This window comes from Podospora pseudopauciseta (genome assembly GCF_035222475.1).
Source record: "Podospora pseudopauciseta strain CBS 411.78 chromosome 5 map unlocalized CBS411.78m_5, whole genome shotgun sequence".
NCBI classification, from domain to species: Eukaryota; Fungi; Ascomycota; class Sordariomycetes; order Sordariales; family Podosporaceae; genus Podospora; species Podospora pseudopauciseta.
This window is the reverse complement of record NW_026946665.1, coordinates 1,631,609-1,659,604: the sequence shown is the minus strand read 5'-3', so window position 1 is coordinate 1,659,604 and position 27,996 is coordinate 1,631,609. Positions and strand designations below refer to the sequence as shown.

Sequence of the window (27,996 nt, the reverse complement as noted above, 5' to 3'; positions counted from 1 at the left end):
AGACACCGGAAGGGAGAGAGCTACCCCGCACCACCAGATGCAGAAGACAAAGTTGGAGACAAAGCGACAGGGCAGCTAACATGAGGTTTTGCATCATCGACATGACTCTCATCATTTATCCCCAAGATATCGCGCGACCACACCCTGGAACCCCTCCTTCCCCCCACATGTCACACAACCACGAGGTGCAGGGTTCGAGCTGCTGCCCGGGACCGGCGCTCGGGTATCTGATCTGTGATAAAGACGGCCACCATTGCGGAGGGGGACACATGTGCAGATCCCATCACAGTCCAGATAGGGCAGGTGTATATGACACCGGACTGAGTGCCGAAGCTAGTGGCGACGGCAGGAAGCTGCTCGGTCGGAGCTTCAAGCCCGCCATCCCCGGTCCGGCAGTGAAGCTCGAGTGGGGTCACAGGCGCTACTTCAAGGCTGCACCCAAATTGTACGTACAACCAAGTACCTTTCTTATCGCCTTCCTTATCAAGCAGCCCAACGGACAGCTCAGCTCCACTGACCTCACCGCAATCCTCACCTCACCTTCCGGGATGAGAGTGAAACATTAGACATCGACTCAATCACATTTGCTATTTACTTCACCCAATATCATCAAGACATCATCGACGTCCTCCCTCTTTTGTCGATTGCACCAAACACTCCCGATTCTGGTTGCGCCGCAGGTTTCCTGATCTCAGGTATCGATCTGGACGGCCAGTGGACAGCTAGCTCACCAACACGGAAGGTGGCAGAAGACGACTCACAATTACCATCCGATGCGCATTGTGTGACTTTCAGTGTCGGACTTCAAAGCAGGCCGCATCTAAAGACGAGAAACCAGCGAATTGTTCTTTTGGGCTACTGGCGACCACCGGGGCTGACCCCTGATACCCAACCGTCAACCGTGCCAACTCACCCATCCCTCAGCAGAACCCGACGACGATAAAAATCCCAAACGGAACCACTCTCAAATCATCACCGTTACAGTCACCACCTCCACTCAGCATCGCATCTCATGTGCCAGTGCCAACCTCGCAGGCCAAGTCCTGTCCGTCATACTCGCCTTCCTACTTTGTCATAGCCACGCCTCTACGGATGTATATCCCGGACGCGCGTGAACTATTCCACACGATGGCGTCCTTGATCCCAATCGTCCAGGAGGTCCTGCCCATGATCATGCCGGCATCCATATCTGTGACCAGATCCGCCGATATACTCCCCCCCTCGGAGCACCACACATCAGGTGATCAACAAGCCGATGACCGGACAGATGTATCCCCGAAAACGGTGATACCAGCAGCAGCACCGACTCCAGCACCAACTCCAGCGCCAGCGGCAGAAGGGCCGCGGGTTATCAGCAGGGACGCCATAGTTGGGCAGGCGGAGAGCATGTGCGCGACAGGTGAGTTTTAAGTCCCGATGTCCCCTACTTGTTCCCGGGCCCCCATGATCAGTGGGTTACCGTGGTTTGCCCACGCATGGAAAGCACCGGTTGGCTGGCTGAGGGTGGGAAGGCCATCCATCCATCCATCCATCCATCCATCGCTTCCCAACACCCACCACCGTTTAGCTAGCTGTTGAGTTTGATGAGCATGCTACCAACCAATTTCCCGCTTTGCCAGTCCTCATTGTGAAGCCCCGATCATCCTCTTTAATACACCACAACGGAGAGCAAGGTACGTTTTTTTTTCTGTTTCTTTCCTTTCCAACTTGATACATAGTCCTAGAAAGTGTTGTACCATGTAATGATCCATGACCCTGATGTACCTCACCCTCAAAGAAACAATCATCTACGTGACATCCGGCACGGGCGTCCTCCTCGCCCAGCCAAAAGACGAAGACGAGCAGCACCCCGAACGCCACGTGCTCGGAAAGGGGGACCTTGCGTATATTCCTGCGTGGCTCGAGCACCAGGCTGTTAACGAGTCGGAGGTGGAGGATTTGGTGATGGTGGTGGTGCGGAGCGGGTCGGCGCCTGTGGAGGTTAACTTGAGGGGTTGGGGCGGAGCGGAGGTGAAGGAGGGGAGGTCATGACTTGGGTGTTTTTGTTTTTTATTTATTTATTGACATATAAATGGAAATTATCTACGCATATATAGGAAATATCTAACCTATTTACAATGTTATTTTCTGTCCTCCTTTGCGACCAGAATAACTCTCCACCACCTCAGCAACAAGTTGATAGTCTTTTTTCTGTTCAAAAACCTGCGCGTGGTCTAGCTCGGGGAACCAGATGATTTCTATCCCGTCCCGTGTTTTGTGTGTTTTTTTTTCTTGCACGTCAACTGTTGCTGTTGTTGTTGTTGTTGTTGTTGTTGTTGTTGTTGTTGTTGTTGTTGTTGTTGTTGTTGTTGTCCACCTGTGATCCTTTTCCTTTGTCCAATCCCCCTCTTCACAAGCAAGGTACTTGGCCACCGTCCCGGTATCAACTATCAGATCCCTTCCGCTCAGCACAACCGCCACTTTTCTCCTTTGGGTCGTCGTGGTCGTCAAGTCCTCCCTCCAGAGGATATTCTCCCTCCAGAAAAAATACCGCCCCAGCCCCTCCCCTACCCCGAGGTCTGTGCTGGCAAAGTACCACAGCTGCCATTCGTTTGCTTTGGCGGGTTGGCGGCGGGTGAAGTTGTAGGCCACATCTGGGAGGTGGAGCAGGATGGTCACGGGGTCGATTAGCACCAGGCTGGTGACGCGGGGTGAGAGGGTGGTGTCGGATAGGATGTGGGTTGCGAGGACGGAGCCGTAGCTGTGGGTTACGAGGGTGAATTCCTCCCAGCAGGGCGGTAAGTGGGAGAGGATGGAGGATAGTTCTTGGAGGAAGAGGGTTTTGGACAATGGGGGGCATGTTAAGCGGGAGGAAAAGGGGAGGTTTTCCAGGATGAGGATGCCGATTTCCTGGGGGAGGGAGAGGAGGAGGGGTGGGTAGGGGTAGAGGCCTATGCCTATTCCGTGGAGGAAGATTACCGGTTTGTGGGTTGGGGATCGGTGAGGGCGGAGGTAGTAAGAGAGGTGGTTTGCCGGGGAGGGGGGACGGTGGGGGAAGAGGTGGGATAGGACTGGGGGTGGGAAGGAGTGGAATATTTTGGGAGAGACGACAGTTGCTGTGGTTTGGGGAGGGGGGCAATAGGGGCGGTGGTGGGAGAAGCTGTTGCGGTAGAGGGTGAGGTGGGTGAAGGCGTCCATGGCACAGACGAGGAGATACCAGATGATACTTCTGTAGCGGGTTTGGATCGGATCAAAGGTAAGGCGGAGGGCGGTGGTGGAGTTGCCGCGGCCGGGAAGGAATTTACGATTGGAAAGGGTCTCGATGTGGGAGATGTAGCTGTCGATTTCGGGTTCGATTTCAGGGGTGAGAGGGGCGGTTGAGTCGGTGTCGAAGAAGCCCCAGAGGATGAAGTCACGGATGTTGTCGCGTTTTATCTCAGTGAGGGGGGCGTTGAGGAACCAGATTTGGAGGTAACGGTGCCAGTCGGGGACGTTGGCGGTGCATTGTTGGAAGAGCGCTTGACGTTGAGAGCGGGTAAGTGGTGGGGAGGGGTAGATGGCCTTGCTTTTGAGCAGGCGTTCTTTGTGGGGGAGATAGAGGAAGAGGAAGGAGGATATCTCGAGAATGCAGAGATTGAGGATGAATAGTTTGAGGGCTATTGCTGTGGGGGAGCCCGATGTTGGTTGAGGCCCGAAAAAGAGTGAGGTGAGAATGAGAAGTGAGAGCTCGATGAAGAGAGCATATTCAAGGAGAAAAATGCAGATGCGGATGAAAATGAGGTTGGTAAGCGAGTGGCTGATCATGATTTGGTTGTGCAATTGTCAGCCGCTCCATAACACAAGTATGGATGGTGTTTATTTTCATGGATAAGAAATAATCCATAATGAATTTGTGTTGGTGTGTGTGTCTATCGCAGGTGGGCCCAGTTCTGTTGGGCTTGGATGACGTATGCGTGCCTGGCTGTGTGTGATTGGATGAAACAGAAAACGTCCTTTAGCCTCTATCTCAAGTACCTGATATCACAATGGCACAAAACCAACCGAGACTCGGCGCTGGTGCCTCTATTATAACTAACACTTTGTACTGCCACCAGCCGCCGTTCAATTCGCGACAAAAATGTCCACCAGTTGACGGTGTTGTCCTGCCACCTGTGCCAATCCCCCCCTACAGGCCTTGCCTGCCGTCTACCACCGTGGATGCCTAGACAGACATCTTTTTTCCTTGGGAAAGGCTTCAAGTTCAAATCCGAAACAGGTATTTGGTTTCTTTCCCTCCGCCCCCTTTTTTTTTTTTTTAAGAATTTTACTTTCTCTGCCAGGCGAGCTTATCATCGGTTACCTTAGTTAACCACACACATGGCTTGCCTACCGTATCATGAACGCACACGGCCCTCAAAAACCCTCAACCCTCTCAATATCTCTCCTTTTAGGGTCGCAGCATCCCTCCCACGATGCCACAAACAAATCCAACCGAAAACCATGCCATTTAGAAAACCTCGTAGTTGCTTCACGGACTCATGACGAGATTGACGATGCCATCTCTCGTTCAGTACCCCTCTCACCCGCTACTCCCCGCCTCCGGGTGGCAGTCCCGTCCCCGACCCATCCTGTGCTGATCCCGACATCCACGTCGGTTACCTCGACACTCATCGTCTCAACGCTGACCGCGTCGTCCATCATTCCCTTGACCTCTGACCCCTTGGGTACTGCCGTGGTTGAAAACCCCCATCCGCCTGTTAGGGTATTGTTCAAGTTCTCCGGTTTCAATCTATCCGTCCATGTGCAATCGCTAATAAGGATCCGCTTCAGGCTGCGAAAGAAAAAAGGGATCTGGTACACCGATAAAAACACCGGTCACGCATTTGTCATCTGGGCCATCGTGGCGTTCATGCCAGCCATGATTCTCGGCATTATCTGCATCGACATCTACACGAGGTGTGGTGCCCCGCGAGTTGCCATCCCTGATGGCCAGAAGGAAGCCGAAGCAGCTCCTGCTAGGTAAGAAGAGGCCAAAGAAGAAAAAATAATGACGAGGACAGAATGGATGATGGTGGTGCGAGCCGGGAGAAAAAGTCATCTTCTACTGATGCTACCGTCATGGCAAAGCCTACACCACCACCGCCGGTCTCCCTTGTGAACCCTTCTCCTTTGGGAACTCTTGGAGCTCCCGGTAGCGCTCGCATTGGGGATGGCTCCTCGTGGACTGATCAGCCGAGGGGAAGGCCGAGGCTTGATGTTGAGACTGACCAGACAAAGTCACCCATCACCAACCATAACACCGTGAAGAAGGTTACTCTCGACGATATGGATGTTATCACCGCCGCTGGTCCTTCAGTTTTACACCGCCGCCTCCATGGCCGCAGAGGCAACGGCCAGGTCAATCGAACAATCCACTCCCCCACTCTCTTGCCAACCCTTGCTCCAAACTACCCAAGCCTGGGGAGCCCTTGGTTATCACAACCACCATCCCCACCCCTACTTTGTCAAACACTGGTTTTGTCCACACCATCAACACCGCCTTTGACTCGGGTGACACTAGGCCCCTTTCCAAGATCAGCGAGGAAGGCAGCAGTGTCACGGATGGCAATGCCGAGCCATCCATGATGATACAGAACCTGAGGTGGTACACTCTGATCTGGATGATGACAAGAGTTTCAGCACTAGTCAAGGCTGCCTCTAAGGGGTGTGTGTTATGACGAGATGAAGGGACATTGGAATGAATCATGGTTATGATGGAATGGGTGTCTTGCATTTGCTGGGTTGTCAAGAGCTGGACAAACACAGCGGTATTAACTGGAGCTTTGATTGGATACCACAGGCTTCTTCTGGCTACTGTTTGGGGGGCTGGAGGGATGAGAGTTGGGGTATTCCTGCTTGATTTCGGTTTTTATTCCTGGATAATGTAGGCACCTAGAGTGAACGACATTCATTCGTAACTTTAGCTGTTACCCTCGGTCGTGCTTGTTCGGAGAAGCGAGTTCCATTCTCAAGACAGCCGGCGCTGAACAGCTGAGGACGGTGTTCCGGATTCCAACCGGGTTTTGGCTTTACATCTTTTGTGTATGAGCCTAGTGCACACTAGTTAGCACCGGTGACCGAGCTAGCCTTCACCAGCGCCATATCGTGATACCACCTCTTCGCCTTGGAATTCAAAGGCGCAGGTCACACAAAGAACCTAGATCACCGCTGGACATTTGATGGTTGCGACCACGGCATTGAGGCTGTACTTGCCAAGGGGCGCATGGCAAGACGAACTAGGAGGTTGTGGGGGCGGGGAAGAAGATTAGGGGGAAGCAACGTCGTCTGAGCTCTGTTGACAAGCAGGCGCATATATCATCTTTCACATTTCCATATTGTCACAGAATATACTGTGCCTGGGGATATGTGGGGCCACCATTCTGGTTGCTTCCTGGTGGTTATATTCTGGGCCTGCATGGCCACGGTAGTTTTATTCCTGTGCCTGTGTAGCATTTTGTCAATTCACACCATACCATAACACATATATCATGCCCAAATAATCGCCATTCACCTCCTGAAACATTGACCATACAAGATCGCCCGACGCCATTTCCCACCAGCTAAGCATAAAAATACCTAGGTAACTATATTTTGCCGCGCCCATTTCCTCCATAAACTCATCTCACGTTCCTTTTCCCTTACTCAACCACCATCCCCCCCCCTTGGTACCCCCTCCCCTATCCTCCGTTCCAAATCCTCCATCCCCGCCAATATTCCCGCAACCCAATCAACCTTCCCCCCTTCCTCCCCCCCATCCATATCCATCTTGTGATACAACCTCAACAACCTCTCCCGATGCCCCCTAACATCCCTCTCCACCAACCCGAGCGCCTCCTCCACCGTCTCCGGCTCCTCCTTCCCCGCCGCCATCTGCTTCGTCAGCGCAAGCAGCAAATCATGCTGCGCATCCAGTTTCGCCTCAAACGCCGGCGGATCAGGCGTCAAAAGCTGCTGTGCTTGTGGCTGCGGCCGGGAAAGAATACCATTCTGCAGACTCTGCAACCCGTCCACAATGTAATGAGATGATTCCATCAGCGTCGAAACCGCATTCGTGATAGTCGAAAGCGTGCTCTTCAACTCTTGGGGGTCAAAGTCATTAGGTTTTGAGGGGGGTGGGGGTTCGGCTTTGGCGTTGGCGAGCTCTGCCTCTAGGATGGAAATCCGATTGCGGAGTTTGACCACCCCTTCGTGTTCGGACGAGTCTGAGAGCGGGACAAGGTCTGCGATTGATGAGGGTCTGCTGGGGATGTGGCTGCCGGCTTTGAGCAGCCAGGAGGATCTCGGCGAGGGTTCTCCGCCTGGAGCGGTGGGTAGTTTGATGCCTACCAGGTGCTGGGATGCCTGTGGCGTGTTTGTCGACTCTGGAAGAGGGACTTTGGTCTGGGCTTCGACTGGAATTGGATGGTTGGTGGCTGAAGTCGACGTCATCCTGGCTTGTTTTGGGCTGCGTTCAGGTGGCGGTGAGGCAGACCGCTTGCGTGGGTTAGACCGACTAGTGCTGCCAGCTTGATAGGCAGATTGGTTGCCAGGCGAAGCTGGTCGGTTGTTCCTTGAGCTCCTGCTCGAGAGCTGGGACTGTGTTGAAATAGGCCGGTCCTTCAGAGGGACCCAAGCTGCATTCAGCCATTGCTTCTGCTGGGACTTGAAAAAGGCAGCAGCGCGTGCTCGAAGGTCTGCTTCCTTGCTAGGCGCAAACTGGAAAAGCGAAGTGTTCCGTCCTCGGTGATCCAAAATGTCGATCCACTCGTCGGCCGACCTTGCTGTTTGGGATGAGGCACTGGTTGGGTATCTGTCCTTGACAGCCTTGCGGGCGGCGACGAAGACTGTTACTATCGACTTCACTGCGTCTGCGTTGGCGCTGAAGCCTTGAGAGATGACATGCCAGAACGAGGGAAGCTCGTAGAACTCAGCGCATTCCACCAACGCGCCAAAGAGAACAGCAACATTGTTCCCATATCTTATCCTGCGAAAGGCTATTGGGTCCATGTTTCGGAACAGGTCGTGGTCTATGTCGGTGTAGACGCTTGTCAACCAGGCAGCGCCCCATGACGTGTCGAAAGGCTGGCCGAGCTGAATGTCGTGGGAGAAACCATCCAGAATGATAGGCTGAAGTCTTTTAAAGCCGCCCATGCTGTCCAGGTCTTTGTCTCATGCGGCCTGTCCCGGATCTTCCCAGGCGTGATGTGATGGCCAGCAGTAGGTAAGGTAGTTGCCCGCAATGATGACAGAGAGGTGCCCGACCAATCCGTGATTTCTAATTTCACCACAGTGCAGTGCCACACTGTGTGAGTGTGTACCCAAGCGCACGGTGTTTCAAACTCGCAGCCAGTGCTTTCTCTTGTTTTTTTTCTCCTATTGTAAAACTACCTGCACTACCTTAATCTCCATTCCAAATTTCAAACTCAGACACTACGTCGGTATGCTTCCAGGTAGCTGGTCAGCCCTGGAATCGCACTGAAGGCCCTAGTAAGCTCTCCCAGATTCACCGTCGCAGCCAAGTTCAGGTAGAAGCTCCGCCATGCCTTCTTCTCTCTCTCCTGGGAGAGAGCCAGCCAGGGACTTGCTTGCCGTGCCCAGGTGTTCTCCTGGAGGAGAGCCAGCCAGAGGCTTGCTGGCCGTGTCCAGTTGTCTTCTCCCACCTGGTCATTGCACACAACGTCTCGCCACTCTGCCCCAGCAGCCGTGTACCTGGTTGAACGATCAAGCTTGGTCTCGAGAAGCTTGATATCGGTCCGAAAATGGGCCAGTTTTGTAATGTCCAGACCAGCGTAGTTCTGGCTGAATTCAACTGCTTCCTTCTCGCTCATGCTCCTCCTCAGCCCTCTCGACTGCCCTCCCGACCGCCACAAATGCTTACCCGGCATTAGTCGCCTGGCGATCGCCCCGAGGAGACGATCGCAGGACGAGATGCCAAAGGCACAGAAATAATTGATGTTGCGCATACCATTCAAGCAGATCTCGGGGGCGCCGCCTTCCATTCTCGCCAAGCTTGTGTTGATGGTCTCACGGATGGCCAGAAGGTGCTTGGCCGTGGTGTAGATGGCGGGTCGCAGGTCCATCAAAGTGGCCCAGAGGTAGACGCTCCGAAACGGTGCTTCGCTAACGTGCGACAATTTTCTGAAAGAGTCAGTAAGATGCGATGTGTGCCACAGACCCGGCAGGACGATGTGCTTACTTTGTCCATGTCATCAACAAATCACCCAGCGATCCAACTGCCCCAACGATGTCCTGAGGACCATCTGGTCCATCCAACTTGTTTCTCAATTCCAGGCATGCGGCCACGATTGGTTCGTGCAAACATGGGCTGTGTTCAATCGAATATCCCGAGGTGTCATGAACCAGGAACGCATGGTAGTCATGCGATCCCGCAATGAATTTGTTCAAGTGCGGTCCAGGGCCGCACGTAGACTCAAGGACGTGGTTCAAGGCACCCAAGATTACACCATGAACCCTGCTGTGCACGGCCGGGTGGTCCCTAATTTGTAACATGGCCTGCCTGCAGTCCAGAAGTTGTGAAGATATACCTCTTGCCTTGTCCCCGTGGAAAGGGTACGACAGAAGCTGCGCCCGAGCCTCCTCCTCCTCCTCCTCCTCGGACTCAGATGCCGAAGCGTCCTCCCCATGTGCCTCTGAGGAGGCTTCGATGGTGTCGCCCGTCACTGTCTCGGAGAGAAACTGAGCATCATCAGCCTCTTCTGCGTCCGGGACTGTCGATATCTCTTCGGTATCAGGGCCGGTGCCAGGGCCGGCAGTGATGTGAGAGCCGCTGAAAGGGCCTTGGGCAGGTAGGTTGGTTGGTGTAGGTACTGTCGTGGTTGCCGGTGCCAGGCCGGTGCCAGCACCATAGTTGAAGCCCGAGTCGGAGGGGGCTTCAACCATGGAATAGCTGTCATCGCTGTCAGCATCAATGTCTGACCAGTTGTCGCTGATAGAAGTTGTTGTGGTAGTGCTTCTCATGTCGGCGAACAAACAGAGGGCGAGAGCAAAATACCAACTGTGGGAGGAAGAGAAAGCAAAGAAAACCAGGAGCAATCCGCTGGTAGAGGGGTTTTCATAGTAATTTGATTTGAGTCAAAGAAAGAAAAAACCACAAGATACGCTTCAACAGTGGCCCTGCTGATTGCACCAAACCCAAAAGCTAATATCAGAGTTTTCGAAGGGGAGAGTTTGCACACAGCCTTTGGGTGGCAGCAGTCGAGGTGGATATAAACTGGTCATCGACTTTGTTTCCATGCCTTCTCCCTCAACAAAATTCGGAGGAGGGGACCTTCGGCTTAGCTTGAAGCTATCCCGGCTCATCTGATTTAACTAGTTTATAAGCCTTCCAGTAGCTGTTCCAGCGCCGGTATTTTTAGTATAAATACCTACCCAGTACTCATCAGTGTCGGGCCAGAACCCTCACCCACCCAGGTGCCCTAGATAGCCGGGTTAGCCGGGGACCCCCTAAGCTAGGTTCGGGAAGCACCCTCACCACCAAAAACCCAGGTATCACCACTTTTTTAGTGCTTGAAAAAGCCTCAAAAGAAAACCCTAGGGCTTGGCTTGAGCAAAAATACGGTCGGCTTGGCTTAGGGTTGGGGTAGCTCCAAGATGGGGGCTCAGCAGGCGGGGCATTGGTCTTCCCGATTCGTCAGCCTGAACTCTGAGGTTAAATATCCAATGTTGTCTGGCGGGTTTGCTGCCTGGTGGGGAGACAATTCCTCCCTGCATCTCCAAACGTCGGGATGACCTCCAACACCACCACTTTCCCCCAGTTTCAGCAGTTTCCTGCCGAGATACGCTGCCAAATCTGGAGGTACTGTTTTCGACAGCGCACTATATCGATTGGCTACAGGAGGGACCATTGGTGGACATATGTCAACCTGTGGCCTCTCCGCAATATCACCCAACCCATCGCCGCAGTGTGCTACGACGCCTTGCATGAAGTCGTTTTCCATCGAAAACCCATCGAACCCGCCCTCAGCCACGCTTTCAACCCCATTCAGTGGCTCAATCACAGCACCGATACCCTCTACATCCAGCCACCTGATTCCTACGAAGACAACGCCTTATCTTTAGATGCCATAGCTTTACTCGAATGGCTCTTCTCCTTGGGCATCACTATAAGTTTCCATCACCGCCTCCTCTCTGACTGGAAAATATGGGAGGACTGCCCTGATGACCGCACGCCCCATGAGCTTTGGAGACAGCTCAAAGAAGCCGCCCAGACCCGATGCTTGCAGGTGGTCGTCATGGAGAGTGACTTGCACCTGACCCGGGATGAGACCCTGTCGACTGGGCTCTGGGGGCCTTTCGCCGAGCCAGGGGATATTGCCTATTCCCGCCTGGATAAGTTCCTGGGCACCTCCCGGCTGCAGCGTGGTCACGCGATATGGCGAGCACTATCTCTCAGCTTTGCCAACCGGTCGGATGATGGCGTGGAAGTTGGGTGTCTGGTGGTTGACTCTGTGAATGAGTGGCGTGAGAGGGTTTCGTCAATGGCACAAACCAGTTCAACATGGTTTGATCAGGAAACGAGGAGGGCTTTGGCAAGCCAAGCCGGTTCGTCAAGCCAGGATTCTGCTATGAATGGGTTGTTGACTTATACACTGGCTAGGTAACGGATCTGTTGGCGTTGTGCATCCGCCTCCTGCCACGCCTCCACCCGTCATGTTTCAACAAAGAAGGGAGAACTGGATCAGGCTTTGTGATGATGTGAACCCGGAGGCGCTGGTACCGGTGGTGAAGTTGCAATGGAGGTTACATGGTCAAACCAGGGTCTGAAAACCCAAAGGATGGCCCAAACACCCTCAATTGTCCTACATTTTGCCACTCTTGCCCGATATGGTGTGGGCCTACAGCGAAGTACAGGTGGATGACACAAATGATGAAGTTACAGAATCCTTCCTGGCAAAATAAGATAATCCAGGAGGACAACCCAGCGACAGAAGATGGTCGGTCCGTCCATGAGGAGAACAGTGGGTGTAACAGAACAGATAGATATTCCACAGAATTGATAGCATCAACGCCAAAGCAGGAGGCCCCGTCATAGCATACAAATGAGACAATGTTACGTGATTAGACCCTGATCACCAACAACCAATAAATGCAGGAGAAATACAATACCCAAGAAGTCACACAACCCCAACGGCTTCAACTTCTTCGGCTTCAGCCTCATTCGTGAACACCATCCGACCGTCATACCTCCTCTTTTTCGTCCCCTTTTCCATACCAGCCGACGGCACAACTTCCTCATCTTCACTCTCCTCCCCACGAGCCAAAGCCAGCACCCGTCCCAACTCCCCGACAATTCTCTTCCCCCTTTTCTTCTCAGCCTCATACTTTTGAGCAATAACCGCATTCTCCACCTTGAGCGCATCATTCTCTCCACCTACCCTCGCCACCTCATCCTTCAACCTCCCTACCAACTCCCCCGTCTCTCTCAACTCCCCCCTCACCCGTTCAATCTCGGCCCGCCATCCCAGAATAGCCTCCTCCCTCCCGTTTAATTCCTCCTCATACCTCGTCTTCACCTCCGCCAACTGGTCTTTATACCCCCGCTCCAGCGCCGTGATGTGAAGCTGCTGCTCAATACTCTCCCGTTCCAACCTCTCCTCCAGATCGCTGATGAGGGTTTCGAGCTTGGAAATGCCGTTGGTGTATTTATCCACCGCCTCCCTCAACTCCTCCACCTTGGCCTCCAACTCTTTTTTGTCGTTTTGCTCCTTCGCCAACCTCTCCTGTAAGTGATCGGTGAAGTCAACCCTGGCACTCAACTCCTCCTTCAACCCCCTTTCCCGCTCCCTCAACTCCTCAATCACTTCCCCCGCGTCTTTACTCCTCTTGCCCAGCTCCTGCAGTTTTTGCACCATCATCTTGAGAACTTGTCCCCCCGAACCAGACAAGGGGAAGGTTAGTTCCCCGGGGGATAAGTACTCCAGTTCTAGGCGGCAAGAGCGCAAGGTGGAGGATATGCCGGTTATTATATCCAGCGCGTCTGGGTTTGGAGTGCTAGAGGGGGCAAACCCGAGGGAGGAGAGGGATTTGTTCAGGGTTGTCAACGCGTGGGTCTTGTCGGATAGGGACGTGAGGGTTTGGGAGAGGGAGGATAATATGTCCGAGGGGGCGGTGCCGGTTGGGAGGGAGAGGTGCGAGGTTAACTGGTTTTTGAAGATGTCGAGGTCGCGTTGGAGGGTTGATAGTTTGGTTTGGAGATGGGGGATGGCGGGGTCGGGGAGGGAGGTTTGGATTGCTATTGAGGTGGCTTTTGTTGTTGTGGTGGTGGTGGTGGTGGTGCGGGGCTTGGACGAGCAGGGGGTTAAGGGGTCGTCGGTGGTGTTGAATTGTCGAGCTGGGCTGGTTGATGGCGGGGTGGGGAATGACGACCGGAAGGAGGCAGAGGTGTGGTGGACTGTGGCGTTTGGCTTTCGGGTGGGCGTGCTGCATGCTAGTTCGGCCATGGTGGAATCGCCAAATATCTCCTCGTCTGTGTCGTTGTCTGGGAGGTCGTCGTCCATGCCCAGATCCATAGAGTAGGCATCCTTTGAGAAGGGATCACGAGCGGCGTCTGTCCAGTCTTGCTGTGGGGGGCTGCTGCTTGCTGCTGTTGAAGGCCTAGAGGGTGATGATGTTGCCCCTGACATCTGGCTCAACTGCCTCCTTAACCGTGATACCTTCCTTTCCAGCTCCCATACCCGGTCTGAGTCCACCATCACCGTTTCCTCCTGTAATCTCATGATCGCCTCGTCCTTTTCCTCTAATTCCTGCCTCAGACGGTTCATCTCCTCTTTTGTCTGCTTTGCCTTGGTCTTTCGTTCGGCGAAAATGGTGTTCATCTCCTCGCTGAGCCCATTCCGTCTAATGCGGCGTTTAACCCGGCCATCGAGAACTTGGCGGAGGGGAAGGAAGGTGATTTCTTCGCTTTCATAACTGGTATTTGCGGTTGAGTAGACTGGTGCTGAAGAGTGTCGGCGCTTAGGGGTGCCTGTGGCCAGACGAGTCCGGGATATCATGGGTGTCAGGCCCGTCCAAGACGTCGACACCTCATCTTCCACTTGTGTTGCTCCAGTCCCAATAAGCGGTCCCGGATCCGAAAATCTCACGCGTTTTCTTGTTGTCTGCCTCCTCGGCGTCGTTGCAACTGCCGAATCTGATGTTTTTGGTGGGGCTGTTCGTGATGAAGTTTGCCCCTTTGTTGGAGTTTTTGACGAAGCCTGAAACCGAACACTCGCCGCCGTCCTCCTCGGCGTGCGCCGAAGCGCGATGGGAACATCTGAATCCGCCATTGTTCATCAACCAAAAAGAAGAATAGTCTTCCGAAATGTCCCAGTCACACACAAGCATCAGTGGATACCAAACTCAAAGAAAAGGCAATCCTCAGATTTTGTACCCAACGAAAAACCCAACCCTGATCGCCACTGCGGTTGCCCCCACAGCTGCAGCCTGCACGCAATCAGGCATGTTTGTTTACTTTCCCTTTTCAGGGTAAAAGTGGGCCCAGGGGAACGCGACCGCGACCCAATCAAGCACAGTTTGCTGGGAACCCTCCCTGCGGCTTTTAATTGATTGAGTCACCGTCGCGACTTGTTGCATTCCTGCACGCGTCGTGCCACGTGGTGAGGTGTCAAGCGATGGTATTTGACGTGAGTGACGTAGGGAATGTTGGAATGTCGACCGAAAACTGCATTTTGGGTGACAACGCATAGGGCATGGAAGCAGGGGAAAATGTTGATTGGATCTTGAGAAGAACAGAATGGTATTTTCAAACCAATCAGGTGTTTGTCATGTTGACCAATATGGTCTACAACCCAGTGCAGAGGCATTTTAGCAATATCTTGTTTGTGATGTTGCTCCTCATCTTTGCGGCCACAACAATGCACAATTATAGCTTCAAAGGACGTTACACAAGCCCTTACCAATATTCTGTCTGTAAAATATACTAATATTCTTTCTATAAATTTCTGTGTTAAGGTGACGAGATCTTGTATAGTTGTATCAATACAGTTTGGTGCTTACATCAATCAGCTAGGTGCGCAAGAACATCTTGTGTCTCGTAATGGCAAATGATGTGTCCAGCTCACTCAACGACTCTGTCCTAACTTTTGAACCTTGGTACTCTTGCATACCCACTCAGTCTTGCAGTTTGCTTTCTTTGTGGTCCAATGTGGCCAATGGGCCCAAATAGTTGAGTGATGCGGACTTAGGGAGGCATAATACCACACTGCAAGTTCTAAGTTCCAGTGCAAATTAAATATCAACAGGCTTCCTAATTCAACAACACACCAAAAGCAGTCTTGTCGATACTGCATTAAAACCCTACGGCGGGCTATTGCTCTCGGTCTTTGCCGCGGGGCTTTGCCATTCATTGTCATGCTCGTTATCAGGCTTCCGTGGAAGTCGAGAGAGCAACCATCCCAAGCAGCGGAAGCACAGGAGGGTCATTGTACTATCAAGCTTTCAAAGACTTTCGATGAACAATGGCGATACAATCTACACACCCGCAGCTTCTAGACGATATGAGGATCTGTTAGAGATAGCCCAACATTGCCCTGGCCTCCATGACCACCAGAGGATACACCGCCAAACATCTGAGCTTCTTTCTGCCTTTCTTATCGGGCCTTTATCGCTCCTTATCACCTGCTCGCCGCCCTCGTGACCCGTTGTTCCTTCCCTGACAGTCCAGGACAATGAGGTCGGTAAGGAGGTTGTTTTTATTCTCCCAAATTTCTTCTCCTCCAAGAGTTTCGGTTTCTCTCCCTCGACGAAATCTCTCCCACAGCATCAGACGACCGCCACCATGCCTCCCAAAAAGAAGAAGGCCTTGATCAAAAAGGCCACCCCCAAGGGTCGCCTCAAGGCCAGCAGCACCGAAAGCACCAAAGGCAAGGCCACCGCAACCACCTCGACCAAGAAAACCCATGCCGCCTCCAAGGCCTCCAAGGACAACGACGAAGGCCCCGTCAAATTCCCCCAGTTCAAGCGTTTCCCCCTCGAGATACAGCAAGAGATCTTCACCCAAGCCCTCCGCAAACCCAGCATCCACTTCATGAACGTCGAGAAAGCCGTCATCCCGGGCTACACTAACGACAAAGGCAACTGGGTCGACCCCACCTGGCATCTGACCTACTACCCCAAACCCAAAAGCACTGACGGCTCGGGCTATCGTATCAACAAGGACATGGGCTCCGTCAGCCGCGCAGCCCAGCAGGCTGTTGTTCTCGCCACAAAAAACCCGGGCAACCTCCCCTTCTCTCGCGCCTGGGGACCCATGGACACAAACCACGACCTTGTCGTGCTCGACTTCCTCGCCGGCGCGACGTCAAACCCCAAGTCTGACTTTCGCTACTTTCATGTTAATAACCAGTTTTTCGTGCCTTACTTTGATCCTGAGCTGTCTTTTCCCGCGGGGAGATCCAGGCTTAGGGACGAGGGGGAGAAGACCAAGAAGTCTGTTTTTGGGACGGAGACTCCGGGTGGGATGGCTGATTTGAAGAAGGTGGGTGTTGTGTACAAGCAGAGTTCTGAGCGCGCTTGCGCGAAGCAAAACACTGTTTTTCAGTGCTGCATCCATGTTGACGGGAGCATCGTGCCTCATGGGGACTGGACCATGTGTCCGGATGAGGTGGCGGGGTTTATCGACTCGATGCCGGGGTTGGAAGTTTTGTACTTTGTCGTGCAGGTTCCGAAGGGAAGCAGGGAGGATAGGGAGCGGTTGGAGATTTATAGGAGGTGGTTTTCTACAAGTGAGTCTTGGCCTCCCGTCTCATCACAATTTCATCACGATCTGCTACTAACCTTACCCTTGGCAAGCTTACCATGAACAGCGCCGCATCAATGGCCAACCTGAAGATTGGCTCACCCTGTTCCACGACGCCGACAAGACCTACATCGATGTCGACCGCTTCCTCATGCTTCCTAGCGATGAGGCCCGGCGTATGGACCTTGATGTTGTCAGGGAGGTCAGGCAGCTGATCAAGGAGGTTCATAGGCAGCTGACGCAGGACAAGGACGCGACTCCGATGGATCTCCGGAGGATCTTTCGGACTCCGCTGGGGAAGAGGCAGGCAATGGCTTACAAGATCTTGCTGCCGGTCAGTGGCATCTAGACTAGATATCGGTCTCTAGGTTATCGGAATTTGGGGTTTGACCTGGGCTGGAAAGGGGCATCAAGAGGTTTCTTTTGTAGTTAGAGGCCATATGCTTGGTTGGTAGAGTGGAATAAACACGATGATTTCGAGACTTGGTGTTCGGTACCTACTATGTGTGTTGTGAAGAAGTGTTGGCATGCCAACCCTTGAAAGTTTACCCATTGCGGAGGCAGGGAATGTCGGTGCCTTTCGCCAACATCTTGTTCCCATCGATGGAAGCCTGTCAACACAATCAATTGAAGCATCTGCGCTTGATGTATGTTGTCAAAGTTCGTCATCCATCTCCATTACCTGACCTCGGCGTTATATCATCTGGTCTAATAGCCTCCTCGTGAGGCTCTGCTGGCCAATGAATTCTATTTTCAGGTAAGAAGGCCATATCAGACACATTAAAACCGAGTCTCTGTTTTTAACAGTCATGCAAGCTCCGTGAACCATACTTAACATGAGGATGAAAGATGCCCTTTCCCATGACGAAATAGATATGGGATCTCGGACTATGGCCACCATTGTGTGAGGAGAGGTAATACTCCAGTGGAATTAAGCTCCACCACCTTCTCATCTTCTTCAACTCGGTTCCCAGGTCTTCCGCAGCCTCGTCCCAGCCACCATTTCCAACAGATAATGGCTCGGGGACAAGAGGAAAGAACAAGACACCGATGGATAAGGGATTTGGCCCGTGCACATAGACAATGCCCTAAGCAGCCTCAACGCCCGAGACGCACAACACAGTGATAGACCGAACTCTGATAAAGTCTTCAGATATTCTATTATCCGGTTCTCCACGTGATCATGCCCCGATAAGCCTTCCATAGCTCCTGTTTGACCCCGCCACGTGCAAGCGACTCGTTGAACCTACTTTGGAAGGGGGCAGACGCCGTCCTTCTGGAGTTGTCGCAGAGAATCTGGGGTTTTCTCTTCTTCTTTTCTTTCGCCAGCGGCAACGAAACGACCACTACGACAAGAGGGCCGGTCGCTCCAATACAATCAGTGTCCCTCTGGCTTGAATCAAGCAACAGGCACCATCAGAAAACAGCACAGGTCTGTATACAGTCTAGGATGATCGACTATGCGACTCGCTGACAGAAATCACCGAATACAACCCGACCGACTTCATGGCGCCTCGGCCTCACCACCTCCACCGTCTGAGGCTCCGTGTCCTGGTAAATCATATTCCGACTTTCCAAGCTCTCGTGACAACAAGAATGTCTCGACCCTACCCTCGCGGCTCATGGCCGCTTTCGCTCTCTCGCGCGACATCATCTCTCTGGTGATGACGGCCTGTTGCTGGGCTTGCAGGTTCAAGATGCTTGCCGACTTCTTCTCGGCATATGCCACCTGGGTCCAGACACCAACAACAGCACAGCATGCCAAGATGGTGGCGAAGCCAAAGTTGGACATGAAGACCGGCTCTTGCTTCTTGCCATCCCTCTCCTGGTACCATTGCTCCCAGTCTTCCCAAGTGGCGTTCTGGCTGGCGTTCCCAGGCTCCTTCCTCCATGACCTCCCTGCCGCCCGATGTTCAACATGTGGGTCGGTGTGATTTCCCCAGCCAATTCGGTGGAGGTCGTAGAGTCGACGCTTCTGAGGATTGCTGAGGATGTCATTGGCCGCAATGACGAGGCGATATCTCTCGAGCTTCGTCACATGGGGGATGCCATCGTGGGCCGAGTGATGGTGGAGATCGGGATGATAGAGTTTGACCAACTGGTTGAACCGTGCTTTGGTGTATACATCGTCTTTGGTAAGTCCGAAGACCTCATACGGAGTGGGGCTTGCAGAAGTAGGCCATTTCGGTGGCTTGTCCTGAACCGAGGCGTATGAGCGCTTCTGGAGATGGCAGCGCGGTAGCTGACACGATGACGTTATCGAAGCTGATGGCAGCACAAAAGTGGTCAAGGGAAATGGTGTAACGGTATGTCTTTTGAGCAGCATCATGGTGAAGTTGACAGGATCATGTTTTCAGGGCTTGAAGGAAGGAAAAGGACCATGGCGCCGGCAACACAAGAACAACTCGTGATCGCGTCAGTGGCGGATACTAGTGTCTGGTTGAAGTGCAAAAGGGAAGATGCGGGACCTAGGACGATGGAGGGGACGGGACCATCGGCGTCTTGGCCTTTCTACAGTGTGGATCAACCCCACAGCCGGTTATCTTATCGCTGCCAAAGCACCGCCCCGCCCCTGTTCTAGGAGAAAGCACCGTTGTTGGGCACGTGACGAGGAAACCATCATCGTCCCGAACTTTTCGAGTGGTTGCTGCAGAGAATTGTTCAGCCCTGCCTGCCTCATCTTTCTGCCCCGCATCGACGACTCCAGATCACTCTCCCGGCTCTACACCGACTTCTCGAGCAACACACGAACCACTTCGAGCCCCCAACAATCTGTTCACTGTCCCCCACCACCCACATCCCATTCGCAGAGAACCGCACTGTTTTCTCTGTCCTGACTTTCCACTCCCCGAACCACCGAAGCAAGCCTCACCAGATCACCACACCACCAGACCACCAGACGAGCAGCTAGCTCCACAGCTTCCACGACATATCGGTCGACCAAATCAAACCCACAACTCGATTCCCAACATATGCCGCGACGGGTATAGCAGTTCACAACCCACAACCCACCGACCGCACGACATCCACCTTGATTCGCAATCTGGAAGAGCCAGTCTTGCGCCTCTGACACGACCACGACCGACCACAAGACCTCACTTGAACAAGACGGACGGGATACCTCCGCGCCACCGAATCCGACCGACTTACCTCTCTTTTCCCAAGATTTCCCTCCTTTTGCTGCCAAAATGACCGACAGTCTCGCGGACAAGCTCCAGGCGACAAGCTTGAAGTACGTGGCGGACATCTTGCTCTCGACCCCCATGAACCGTGGTGGCTAACAGATCAGTGATGACGAGTGGAAGAAGAACTTGAACATTCCCACGAAAGACAACAGACAACAGACCGAGGTTTGTCCCCCTCATGCTTGTTCCTGACCAGATTTGCTAACACTCCTTTGTTGCGCAGGATGTCACCAACACCAAGGGCATGGAGTTTGAGGACTTCGGACTCAAGCGATCCTTACTGATGGGCATTTTCGAAGCTGGTTTCGAGAAGCCCTCGCCCATCCAAGAAGAAAGCATTCCAGTTGCGCTCACCGGGCGTGATATTCTTGCACGCGCCAAGAACGGAACCGGCAAAACAGCTGCCTTCGTCATCCCCGCTCTCCAAAAGATCAACCCCAAAATCAACAAGATCCAGTGTCTTATCCTGGTCCCGACCAGAGAACTCGCCATGCAGACATCCCAGGTTTGCAAGACGCTTGGAAAGCACCTCGGCGTCAACGTCATGGTTACCACTGGTGGCACAGGCCTCCGCGATGACATTGTCCGTCTCCAGGACCCCGTCCATATTGTGGTCGGCACCCCGGGCAGAATCCTCGATTTGGCTGGAAAGCAGGTGGCGGATTTGAGTGAATGCCCCATGTTCATCATGGACGAAGCTGACAAGCTTCTCTCGGCCGAGTTCACCCCCGTCATCGAACAACTTCTCCAGTTCCACCCCAAGGATCGCCAGGTCATGCTGTTCTCAGCCACCTTCCCTATTTCGGTCAAGGATTTCTCTGATAAGAACATGAAAGAACCTTACGAGATCAACCTCATGGACGAGCTCACTCTGCGCGGTATCACCCAGTACTACGCCTACGTTGAGGAGAAGCAAAAAGTGCACTGCCTAAACACCCTCTTTTCAAAGCTGCAGATCAACCAGTCCATTATTTTCTGCAACTCGACCAACCGTGTCGAGCTTTTGGCCAAGAAGATCACTGAGTTGGGCTACTCGTGTTTCTACAGTCACGCCAAGATGCAGCAGCACGCTCGCAACCGTGTCTTCCACGACTTTAGGAACGGTGTTTGCCGCAACCTCGTCTGCTCGGATCTTCTCACGCGTGGTATCGACATTCAGGCTGTCAATGTGGTGATCAACTTTGACTTCCCAAAGAATGCCGAGACATATCTTCATCGTATCGGTCGCTCGGGCCGTTACGGCCATCTTGGTTTGGCCATCAACCTGATCAACTGGGATGACAGGTTCAACCTCTACAACATTGAACGTGACTTGGGCACTGAAATCCAGCCCATTCCTGCCACCATTGACAAGAGTCTCTACGTCTACGAGAATCCCGAGTCGATTCCTCGGCCCATTTCCAACTTCAGGCCCGCTGGTAACCAGCAGCAGGGTCAACAGCAGCCAATGAACCCACCAACTCACCAGGCTCAACCCGCTGGTCCCCGCCCGGGAGGTGCTTCGGGAAACTGGCAGGGACGGGCTCCCCAGCAGATTGAAGGCAATCAGGCGTCAAACAGCTTCCAGCAGTTCCCGGACCAAGGCGGCCGGGCAACCAACACTGGTTTTGCGCCCCGCGGAGGGTACCAGTCCCGTGGAAACCCCGGCGGTCACCGGGGCAATGGCCGAGGCCGCGGTGGGTTCCAGCAAACCCAGCCTTCCCGCTATCCGACCCGCGGTGGTCGTGGTGGTCAGGGGCAAACCCCTATTCAGCAGCCCCCTTCTGGGCCCAACTAAGGTGCTGAAACTCTTTCCTCTACGTCACGCAGGTGGGACACCATGAGCATGGCGTTACGTGTTTCTTCTGTTTATTTTCCTTTTGGCATTGTACATATTCTCTGCGCCTCTGGTCCGTCAACTCCCAACGGCCCCGGCGGCTTCAACCGTCGACCCTACCTTTCGCGACTGATTTCTTCGAGGACACCTGCATCTGCACCAGCACTCTCACACAGCAACAGCGCCTAGGCTACCAAGCATTTTTTATGGCGCCTCATCACACGATCTCGAGCAAGATCGGCTGTATCATACATCACAACAACTAATTTCTCTTCTTGCCCTCGGGCTTAATCTCGAACATCTTTCGTCGTCATCGCGTTACAGTCAGCTTCTTCCTCGACGACTGGAAATTCGCAGCGAGCGTCAGGGTTAGCACGCGGGTGGTTTGAAGTCTTGTAACATTGTATTGCGATGTACTCGTTCATTTTTTGGCTGTTTTTCCCGCTCAGGTCCTCGCGTTATTCGGTCTTTTCATCACGTTTGCAGAGGCCCAGCCCCTGTTTTCGACTGGGACACAATTTCTTCAAGGATAGGACGAGTTGGGCCAAGATGCCCCTGGGAAATGCAATTTTTCCTTCACAAAAGTATCAAATGGCGCGCACATGGACTTTGCATGGTTGGTTGGAGCCCTCGAGGAGACGGTTGGGCTGGGAAGAAGGTGGTGTGAGCCTGGGTAATGGGTTTTCCGGCGAGATGGTTCATATACAACGGCGTTTGGTTCATTTCACGGGTCTGGCTTAACTGGGAATCGGCGTATATGGGAACTGGAGGTTCGGGCTGTTGGCGTTTGCCTGGTTGGGGAAAAGGCATGGAGTTGTACCCATATTTTCCCTCGCGCTCCTGGAGGCGTTCGACGATTTCCTTGTTGTCATTTTTTTTCCGGCTGGGCTTGGAGGGAATGAGTGTATGCGGCTGCGTTTTCGGCGTTGGCTCGGTGCTGGGGTAACGGTGGTATTCCGCATAGAGTCGACTTGCGCTCACGGCGGTGGTGGGATGGTGTTCTCACACGCCCATCAAGGACAACGGACTGTTTACAGGCTCACGATAGTCTGGGGGATCATGTTGAGTCCCAGCAGATTTGGAATTGGAAGGGAACAGGTCGGCAGCGCTCGGATTTGCAACGGCCATCTTAGCCCTTGTCCGGCGGACTGGTTGGTTGTATTTTCACAGTGACTCTGGCATATCTTTGGTGTTTGGCAGAGACTCTATCTCTTGTCAAAGCAATTTTGGAACAAGTCATCACCTCTTCGGCGATTTTCTCGGTATCTGGGAGGATCATGATCAGCCATCGACAACAAATACGATTGAGGAGGGTTTGGAGGACTTGACAAAAAACAACACAGAAAACAGGAAAAGATGATTTTTTTTTTTTTTTTTGGGGGGGTGCTCTGGGAGGATTTGATGGGTTTTCTGACTGAGCGGGTTTTTTTTCGAAAGATTTAAGCTTGGGCTTGGTGAACCGGTTGAGGCCTCTTGGGACAAGTTACATAGACAATTGATGTTGTTTATCTCCTCACTCTTTGGTGTCCTGTGCGGCTTGATATTGAATTTGGATGATGAGTGGACTGGGCCGACGTCGGCCTGCAGTGCTCTGGTCTTTCGGTATGACTTCAATCCCATCCGGTCCATAATTTGCTCATGATGCAATATGTCCTGGTCCCTCTCTCTTTGTGCCGCGTGGCCTCAGCTCGTGACGCGAGATTTTCCCCTCCCCTCTTCACCGTCTTCAAGACAAAACACACTATATACAACTGTGCCGCTCGTCGTTAACCCAGTCTCTCCTGCAGTTATAGAGAACAAGAACACGACAGCGACATAGAACACATGCCCAACTCAGATCGCCATGGCTACCACAACCATGAACTGGCTGTATGAACGGCTGTTCCCCCCCGAATCCATGCGGCGTGGCATATTCGAGTTTGTCGCTGGAGTGTGGTCAATTAAGCTTACTTCACCCCCTCTCCCCTCTCCCCTCTCCCCTCTCCCCTCTCTCCCCTCTCCCCTCTCCCCTCCCCTCTCCCCTCCCCTCTCCCACTTCATATTGGTCGTCCCCATAGCAGGATTGCCCCGTTCATTTGAAGGTCAAACGCAGCCAATACACTGAAACGTCGTTCGATTTGGAAGGTAGTTTTGTCGTCCGTTGCATACAGGAAGTTGGCAAAGACATCTTACCCCCTCGGCTGCTGAACATCCTGACCGCTTGTATCTAACAGGACGGTGGCTGATTGCAACTCAGGGACCGAAGGAGCTGGGACGGCCATTGGACAAAGTAAGCTGTCAAGAATGTAGGTGAGAGAGAAGTCCACGAGCCTCGTGTAATGGATCAGATCTCATATGTAGGTAAGTAGCTAGCTAATCACTCTCAGTAGCTACTGATTTGGAAGTCCATACACAACCAAGACCAAGCATCAAAAGAAGTAAGGCCATCTGAAAAGAATAGTGGATCTGACCCTGGGGAAATCAAGAGGGGTACATCTCTAATGTCTTACCTCGCCACCAACAGCCCTGTGATCGGTGACTAGAGGTACATCCGACAAGTCTGTGACACAACGATGACAAGGAAAGCTTTCATGCTCAAAGACCGAGGCAAATAAACAAAGTCTGCGCTCAACACGTCAGATGTTTAGATTTACGGCTGATAACATTATTACCTCGCATAGCTTGCGCTGCATATGGGTTGGACGGCTCAATATATCACTGAGGATGCGTTGTCAGCCAACAGTCAGCTAATGTAACCGCAGCGAAGCATTTTGAGGTCACGTATAGAGCTGGAAATCAACCAGAAACACTGGACGGTCAACTTTAGAAGGATGCAATTCTATAGCAATCCTGGCTGGGGTCAATAATGTGCATGTGGTTGTGTAGATCAATCATCTAAGAGTTTCGGAGCATCCCCGGATGACTCACCTAGGTAGCAATGGTGAGGTAAAATAGCTAGGTGAATTACGGTATGTATGTATAACTATTCCTTTGCTCCTTTCATACATCTTCCAAGCTTTTCCCCATCACTCTCAGCTTACCTCAAACTGTATCCAGCGGATTCAGTACTTCTATTACCAGCAACCACACTGACTATTATGTCCATTCAAACGTCAGCCCCTATCCAACCCCCAGAAGCTTCGCCGAAGACCCGACGGAAGCCATGCACTTCGTCAAGTGGACAATCAGTTGGGTTCAAGAACAAGACACCAAAGAAGCAGCCGACTCAAGGGCATAGCCCTGGAAGGATATGATCTGAGACCAAGCTCAGGACCGAAACTTTCGCGGTTACGCACCTCTCCCGTGTGACGATTCCGGTGCCGGGTCAGCCACGCGTACAGACTTCTTTCGAAATCCCATAAGTCCGGTAAATGACAAGAAAGGAAAAGACAAGGGATGTGAGAAGGTTGGAGACGATGGCAAGGTGGGGAGCTCGGGTCAGGGAAAGGCTGATGCTGGTGGCTTCTATCAAACACCCACAACATTTGCCGGATAGTTAGATGGCCATGGTATGGAAACTGCGGTCTAAAATGGAGAGGGCTTTACAGAATGGTCCGGATCCATCAATCAGGGGCTCAATCTGGGCTTCATTGAGGGGTTCATTTAGGCGGTTGTTGTTGAGCTTGGAACCCAGACAGCTGATTTGAAGCCTGTGATTGAAAATGATGGTATCCTCTGACAAAAGCAAACGATCCAAACGAGGATACCATACCCATCTATGTCACCTTCCCACCTTGCCTGAGTCGAACTAGGTATTCAATCTTCCCTGTCCATCTACTGCATCAAGACTTGCGTTTCTCCACACTTGTTTGGAGATTACATAAGTAGTTAATTGGTAAGGCTTAGATAGTTAATCGTTGAATCAGGGGTATCATACAGGGGGCTGAGTCATGGTTAGATTCAACACTGATTTGAGGCCCGATATATGGAGTTGTGACGTGTAATCTTATGGAGTGACGAACCAATACGTCGTGATCCTCCCCCGAGCTTACCTCTCAAGCTCACAGTCGGCATGCTTTCATAATAGATATGGATTTTCTTTCATAATTCAAGCCTTCCAAGCTTCCAACTGTTTACCTCCCCTAGCCTCAGCTAACTGCTCTCCCAGCTTAAGCCTCTGCATTTACCAGTCTACCTGGGTACCTAAGTTGAGCTTACATTCTGTCAATCCCAGTCCTTTCTTCAACAGACCGAGTTGTGCTCTAACCAGATACCTTGTCTAAGCTTAGTATGTAGTAGTCTGAGCTGTTCCATTTATTGGCTTGAGTATTGGTCAAATGCAGCACCATGACAAGTGATGGGATGGGTAATCACATCGTAAAAATAAACCACAAGATGGGAATGCACCTTATGGAATGATGAGCAATAAAAGTTACTTCGTAAGTCTCTATGCAGAGTATAAACATTAAACCCACTCCCTACCACTCTCCACAGCCTCACATCTCACTCTTCCACCCCTTCAAATGACCTCATGATAGCCAACAGCGTTGGCGCATAAAACGTGACATCGTTGTGTCCTGCAGTCTGTCAGCAACCTTTCATCACCTTCATGTTGACATTACTCACCTCCAAAAGGAACCAACTCCTGCCTTACCACCACCCCCTCCTCCATCCACTCGGCCACAAACCCCTGATTCTCATCCCCCACCACCCTCTCCCCCTTCAACCTGTCAATATCACCCTCCGTCACCTTATCACCCACCAGCCCCCCCACCGCAGCCCTAAACACCTTGCCATCCTCATCCGCAGGAATATCCCAATCATTCTTCGCATGCACCATCTCCAACCTCAACCTACCCCCCCTTCGCTTCACCTCACGCGTGGTTTCCTGCCAGCGAGCGGCACTCTCCCACTTATCCACCACCCTACCCATCACCACCCTCAACAACCAAGGCCACCAAGACAGCGGCCTCAACACGGGGATGAAGCCCGCGATGCGATACCCGCTTAGCATAGTGGGCAACGAGCTAAATCCAGCGACAATGACCGAGCCAGCAAAGTCGATTTGGTGGTTAACAGCAAAATGATGCGTCACTGCGGCGACGACAGCCGTGCCGAGGGACTGCCCGAGTAAAGCGATGCGCTGAGGTGGGACGCGGCATTCGTTGAGGAGGAAGTTGAGAAGGGAGATGGCGTCGGTTTTGAGGCCGTCTTCGGTGGGGGAGCCGGTGGAGAGGCCGAAGCCGCGGTAGGAGAGGGTGAAGAGGTGGTGATTGAGAGAAAGGGTGTGGTAGACTCGGGGGCGGTGGGATTGGAGGAGGTGGCCGGCGTTGCCGTGGAAGGATACAACCACTTTGGCGTCGGGGTCGTTGAGAAGGAGGTCGTACTGCAGGGTTTTGGTGAAGTCTTTGTGGCATGTGCCCTCGTCGGGGCGCGAGATAAGGGTGGGAGAATGTTTGCTGTAGAGGGTTAGGGGGAGGACGTGCCAGGCGTAGAGGGACTCGTTGTCAGGGGTGCCGAGGAGGAAGGGGGTTGCTTGGTTTTCTGGGGGGAAGTCAGTGTGATGAGGTTCATGAGAAAGTGGGCAGGAGACTGACTTGCGAAGCCGTATCGTTGGGGCTGGTTGGATCTCTTTCGAGCGCCTGGCCACCACAGGCTGTGGATATTGTGGGCATATAAGAACCTGGGACGTGCATTGCAGTCAGTTTTTTAAAGAACAGTAGTAAGCTGTAAGAGATGAAAGACGTCAAGTCATACTGGCGCTGAAAGAATGGTATCGAGCTCAACCCAAGAAACAGAGCATATACGGCAACAGGAACACCGAGAACAAGCCCCACGAAGAGGCCGGAGATAACAGCCGGGTCCAGCATCCTTGATGCAGAGCTCCGGGATAAAGCAGCCTGAGTGAGTGGTTTCAGGGACATGAGAAGATGTCCGTCTATATAGGAGGATGTCTTTGCAATGAATCAAAACGAAACAAGTATGAGCATGCCAACGCCCCTGAAAAAACGCCTTTTGCTAACTTATAAGATGGTGGCTTGAAGCTTGGAAACGGCCCGTGTTACGTCGTCAGATGTGTGGCTGGTTGCACTGCTGAGCTTGGACAGGGACATGCAGTTGACCTTGTGAGCTGATAGTGGTGCTATAAGAACACTGCATGAAATGCGTGACACTCTGTTAGTGGCGGTAACTGTGATCATGCGGCTTAGTTGATCCCCACCAGATATCCCGGTCAGCCGCACTGTCCAACAACTCATCATCAGCAGGACTTTGCTCTGGAAAACACGGAGCGCATTGTGATGGGACACATGTTGGGATATGTAAGAGATGGATCACTCTGCTGC

General features: G+C 52.6%; 11 protein-coding genes across 11 annotated transcripts; 5 read left to right on the top strand and 6 right to left on the bottom strand.

Annotated features, from left to right (window-relative positions):
* Positions 1 to 184: 184 nt before the first annotated feature.
* On the top strand, positions 185 to 2,118 carry QC763_511340 (uncharacterized protein). The gene is made up of 3 exons (XM_062913689.1): positions 185 to 1,399; positions 1,620 to 1,673; positions 1,778 to 2,118. The coding sequence occupies exons 1-3, from the start codon at positions 1,093 to 1,095 to the stop codon at positions 2,029 to 2,031; spliced, it is 615 nt and encodes a 204-aa protein (XP_062765080.1). The 5' UTR covers positions 185 to 1,092; the 3' UTR covers positions 2,032 to 2,118.
* On the bottom strand, positions 2,113 to 3,783 carry QC763_511350 (uncharacterized protein; the record flags this gene model as incomplete). The annotated part of the gene is made up of 1 exon (XM_062913690.1): positions 2,113 to 3,783. The coding sequence occupies one exon, from the start codon at positions 3,781 to 3,783 to the stop codon at positions 2,113 to 2,115; it is 1,671 nt and encodes a 556-aa protein (XP_062765079.1).
* A 2,856-nt stretch (positions 3,784 to 6,639) lies between these two features.
* Positions 6,640 to 8,127, bottom strand: QC763_511360 (uncharacterized protein; the record flags this gene model as incomplete). Its single annotated transcript, XM_062913691.1, has 1 exon — positions 6,640 to 8,127. The coding sequence occupies one exon, from the start codon at positions 8,125 to 8,127 to the stop codon at positions 6,640 to 6,642; it is 1,488 nt and encodes a 495-aa protein (XP_062765078.1).
* A 272-nt stretch (positions 8,128 to 8,399) lies between these two features.
* Positions 8,400 to 10,218, bottom strand: QC763_511365 (uncharacterized protein; the record flags this gene model as incomplete). The annotated part of the gene is made up of 2 exons (XM_062913692.1): positions 9,173 to 10,218; positions 8,400 to 9,114 (listed from the first exon to the last, which is right to left on the bottom strand). Exons 1-2 carry the CDS (start codon positions 9,952 to 9,954, stop codon positions 8,400 to 8,402), a joined length of 1,497 nt encoding a protein of 498 aa, XP_062765077.1. The 5' UTR covers positions 9,955 to 10,218.
* Positions 10,219 to 10,689: 471 nt separating this feature from the next.
* QC763_511368 (uncharacterized protein) lies at positions 10,690 to 12,010 on the top strand. Its single transcript, XM_062913693.1, has 2 exons — positions 10,690 to 11,538; positions 11,594 to 12,010. The coding sequence occupies exons 1-2, from the start codon at positions 10,722 to 10,724 to the stop codon at positions 11,758 to 11,760; spliced, it is 984 nt and encodes a 327-aa protein (XP_062765076.1). The 5' UTR covers positions 10,690 to 10,721; the 3' UTR covers positions 11,761 to 12,010.
* A 100-nt stretch (positions 12,011 to 12,110) lies between these two features.
* QC763_511370 (uncharacterized protein) lies at positions 12,111 to 14,261 on the bottom strand (the record flags this gene model as incomplete). Its single annotated transcript, XM_062913694.1, has 1 exon — positions 12,111 to 14,261. The coding sequence occupies one exon, from the start codon at positions 14,259 to 14,261 to the stop codon at positions 12,111 to 12,113; it is 2,151 nt and encodes a 716-aa protein (XP_062765075.1).
* Positions 14,262 to 14,768: 507 nt separating this feature from the next.
* On the top strand, positions 14,769 to 17,213 carry QC763_511380 (uncharacterized protein). The gene is made up of 2 exons (XM_062913695.1): positions 14,769 to 16,718; positions 16,786 to 17,213. Exons 1-2 carry the CDS (start codon positions 15,773 to 15,775, stop codon positions 17,079 to 17,081), a joined length of 1,242 nt encoding a protein of 413 aa, XP_062765074.1. The 5' UTR covers positions 14,769 to 15,772; the 3' UTR covers positions 17,082 to 17,213.
* An 805-nt stretch (positions 17,214 to 18,018) lies between these two features.
* Positions 18,019 to 18,910, top strand: QC763_0077650 (uncharacterized protein; the record flags this gene model as incomplete). Its single annotated transcript, XM_062906057.1, is given in 2 exon segments — positions 18,019 to 18,867; positions 18,873 to 18,910. Coding segments are annotated over 2 exon segments (264 nt in total). The 5' UTR covers positions 18,019 to 18,641.
* JID1 (J domain-containing protein 1) lies at positions 18,237 to 19,061 on the bottom strand (the record flags this gene model as incomplete). Its single annotated transcript, XM_062906056.1, has 1 exon — positions 18,237 to 19,061. One exon carries the CDS (start codon positions 19,059 to 19,061, stop codon positions 18,237 to 18,239), a length of 825 nt encoding a protein of 274 aa, XP_062765072.1.
* Positions 19,062 to 19,920: 859 nt separating this feature from the next.
* On the top strand, positions 19,921 to 21,694 carry DHH1 (DExD/H-box ATP-dependent RNA helicase dhh1; the record flags this gene model as incomplete). Its single annotated transcript, XM_062913696.1, has 3 exons — positions 19,921 to 19,964; positions 20,022 to 20,082; positions 20,141 to 21,694. The coding sequence occupies 3 exons, from the start codon at positions 19,921 to 19,923 to the stop codon at positions 21,692 to 21,694; spliced, it is 1,659 nt and encodes a 552-aa protein (XP_062765071.1).
* Positions 21,695 to 26,003: 4,309 nt separating this feature from the next.
* On the bottom strand, positions 26,004 to 27,984 carry QC763_511410 (uncharacterized protein). The gene is made up of 4 exons (XM_062913697.1): positions 27,410 to 27,984; positions 27,250 to 27,335; positions 26,279 to 27,196; positions 26,004 to 26,229 (listed from the first exon to the last, which is right to left on the bottom strand). The coding sequence occupies exons 1-4, from the start codon at positions 27,574 to 27,576 to the stop codon at positions 26,156 to 26,158; spliced, it is 1,245 nt and encodes a 414-aa protein (XP_062765070.1). The 5' UTR covers positions 27,577 to 27,984; the 3' UTR covers positions 26,004 to 26,155.
* Positions 27,985 to 27,996: the final 12 nt, after the last annotated feature.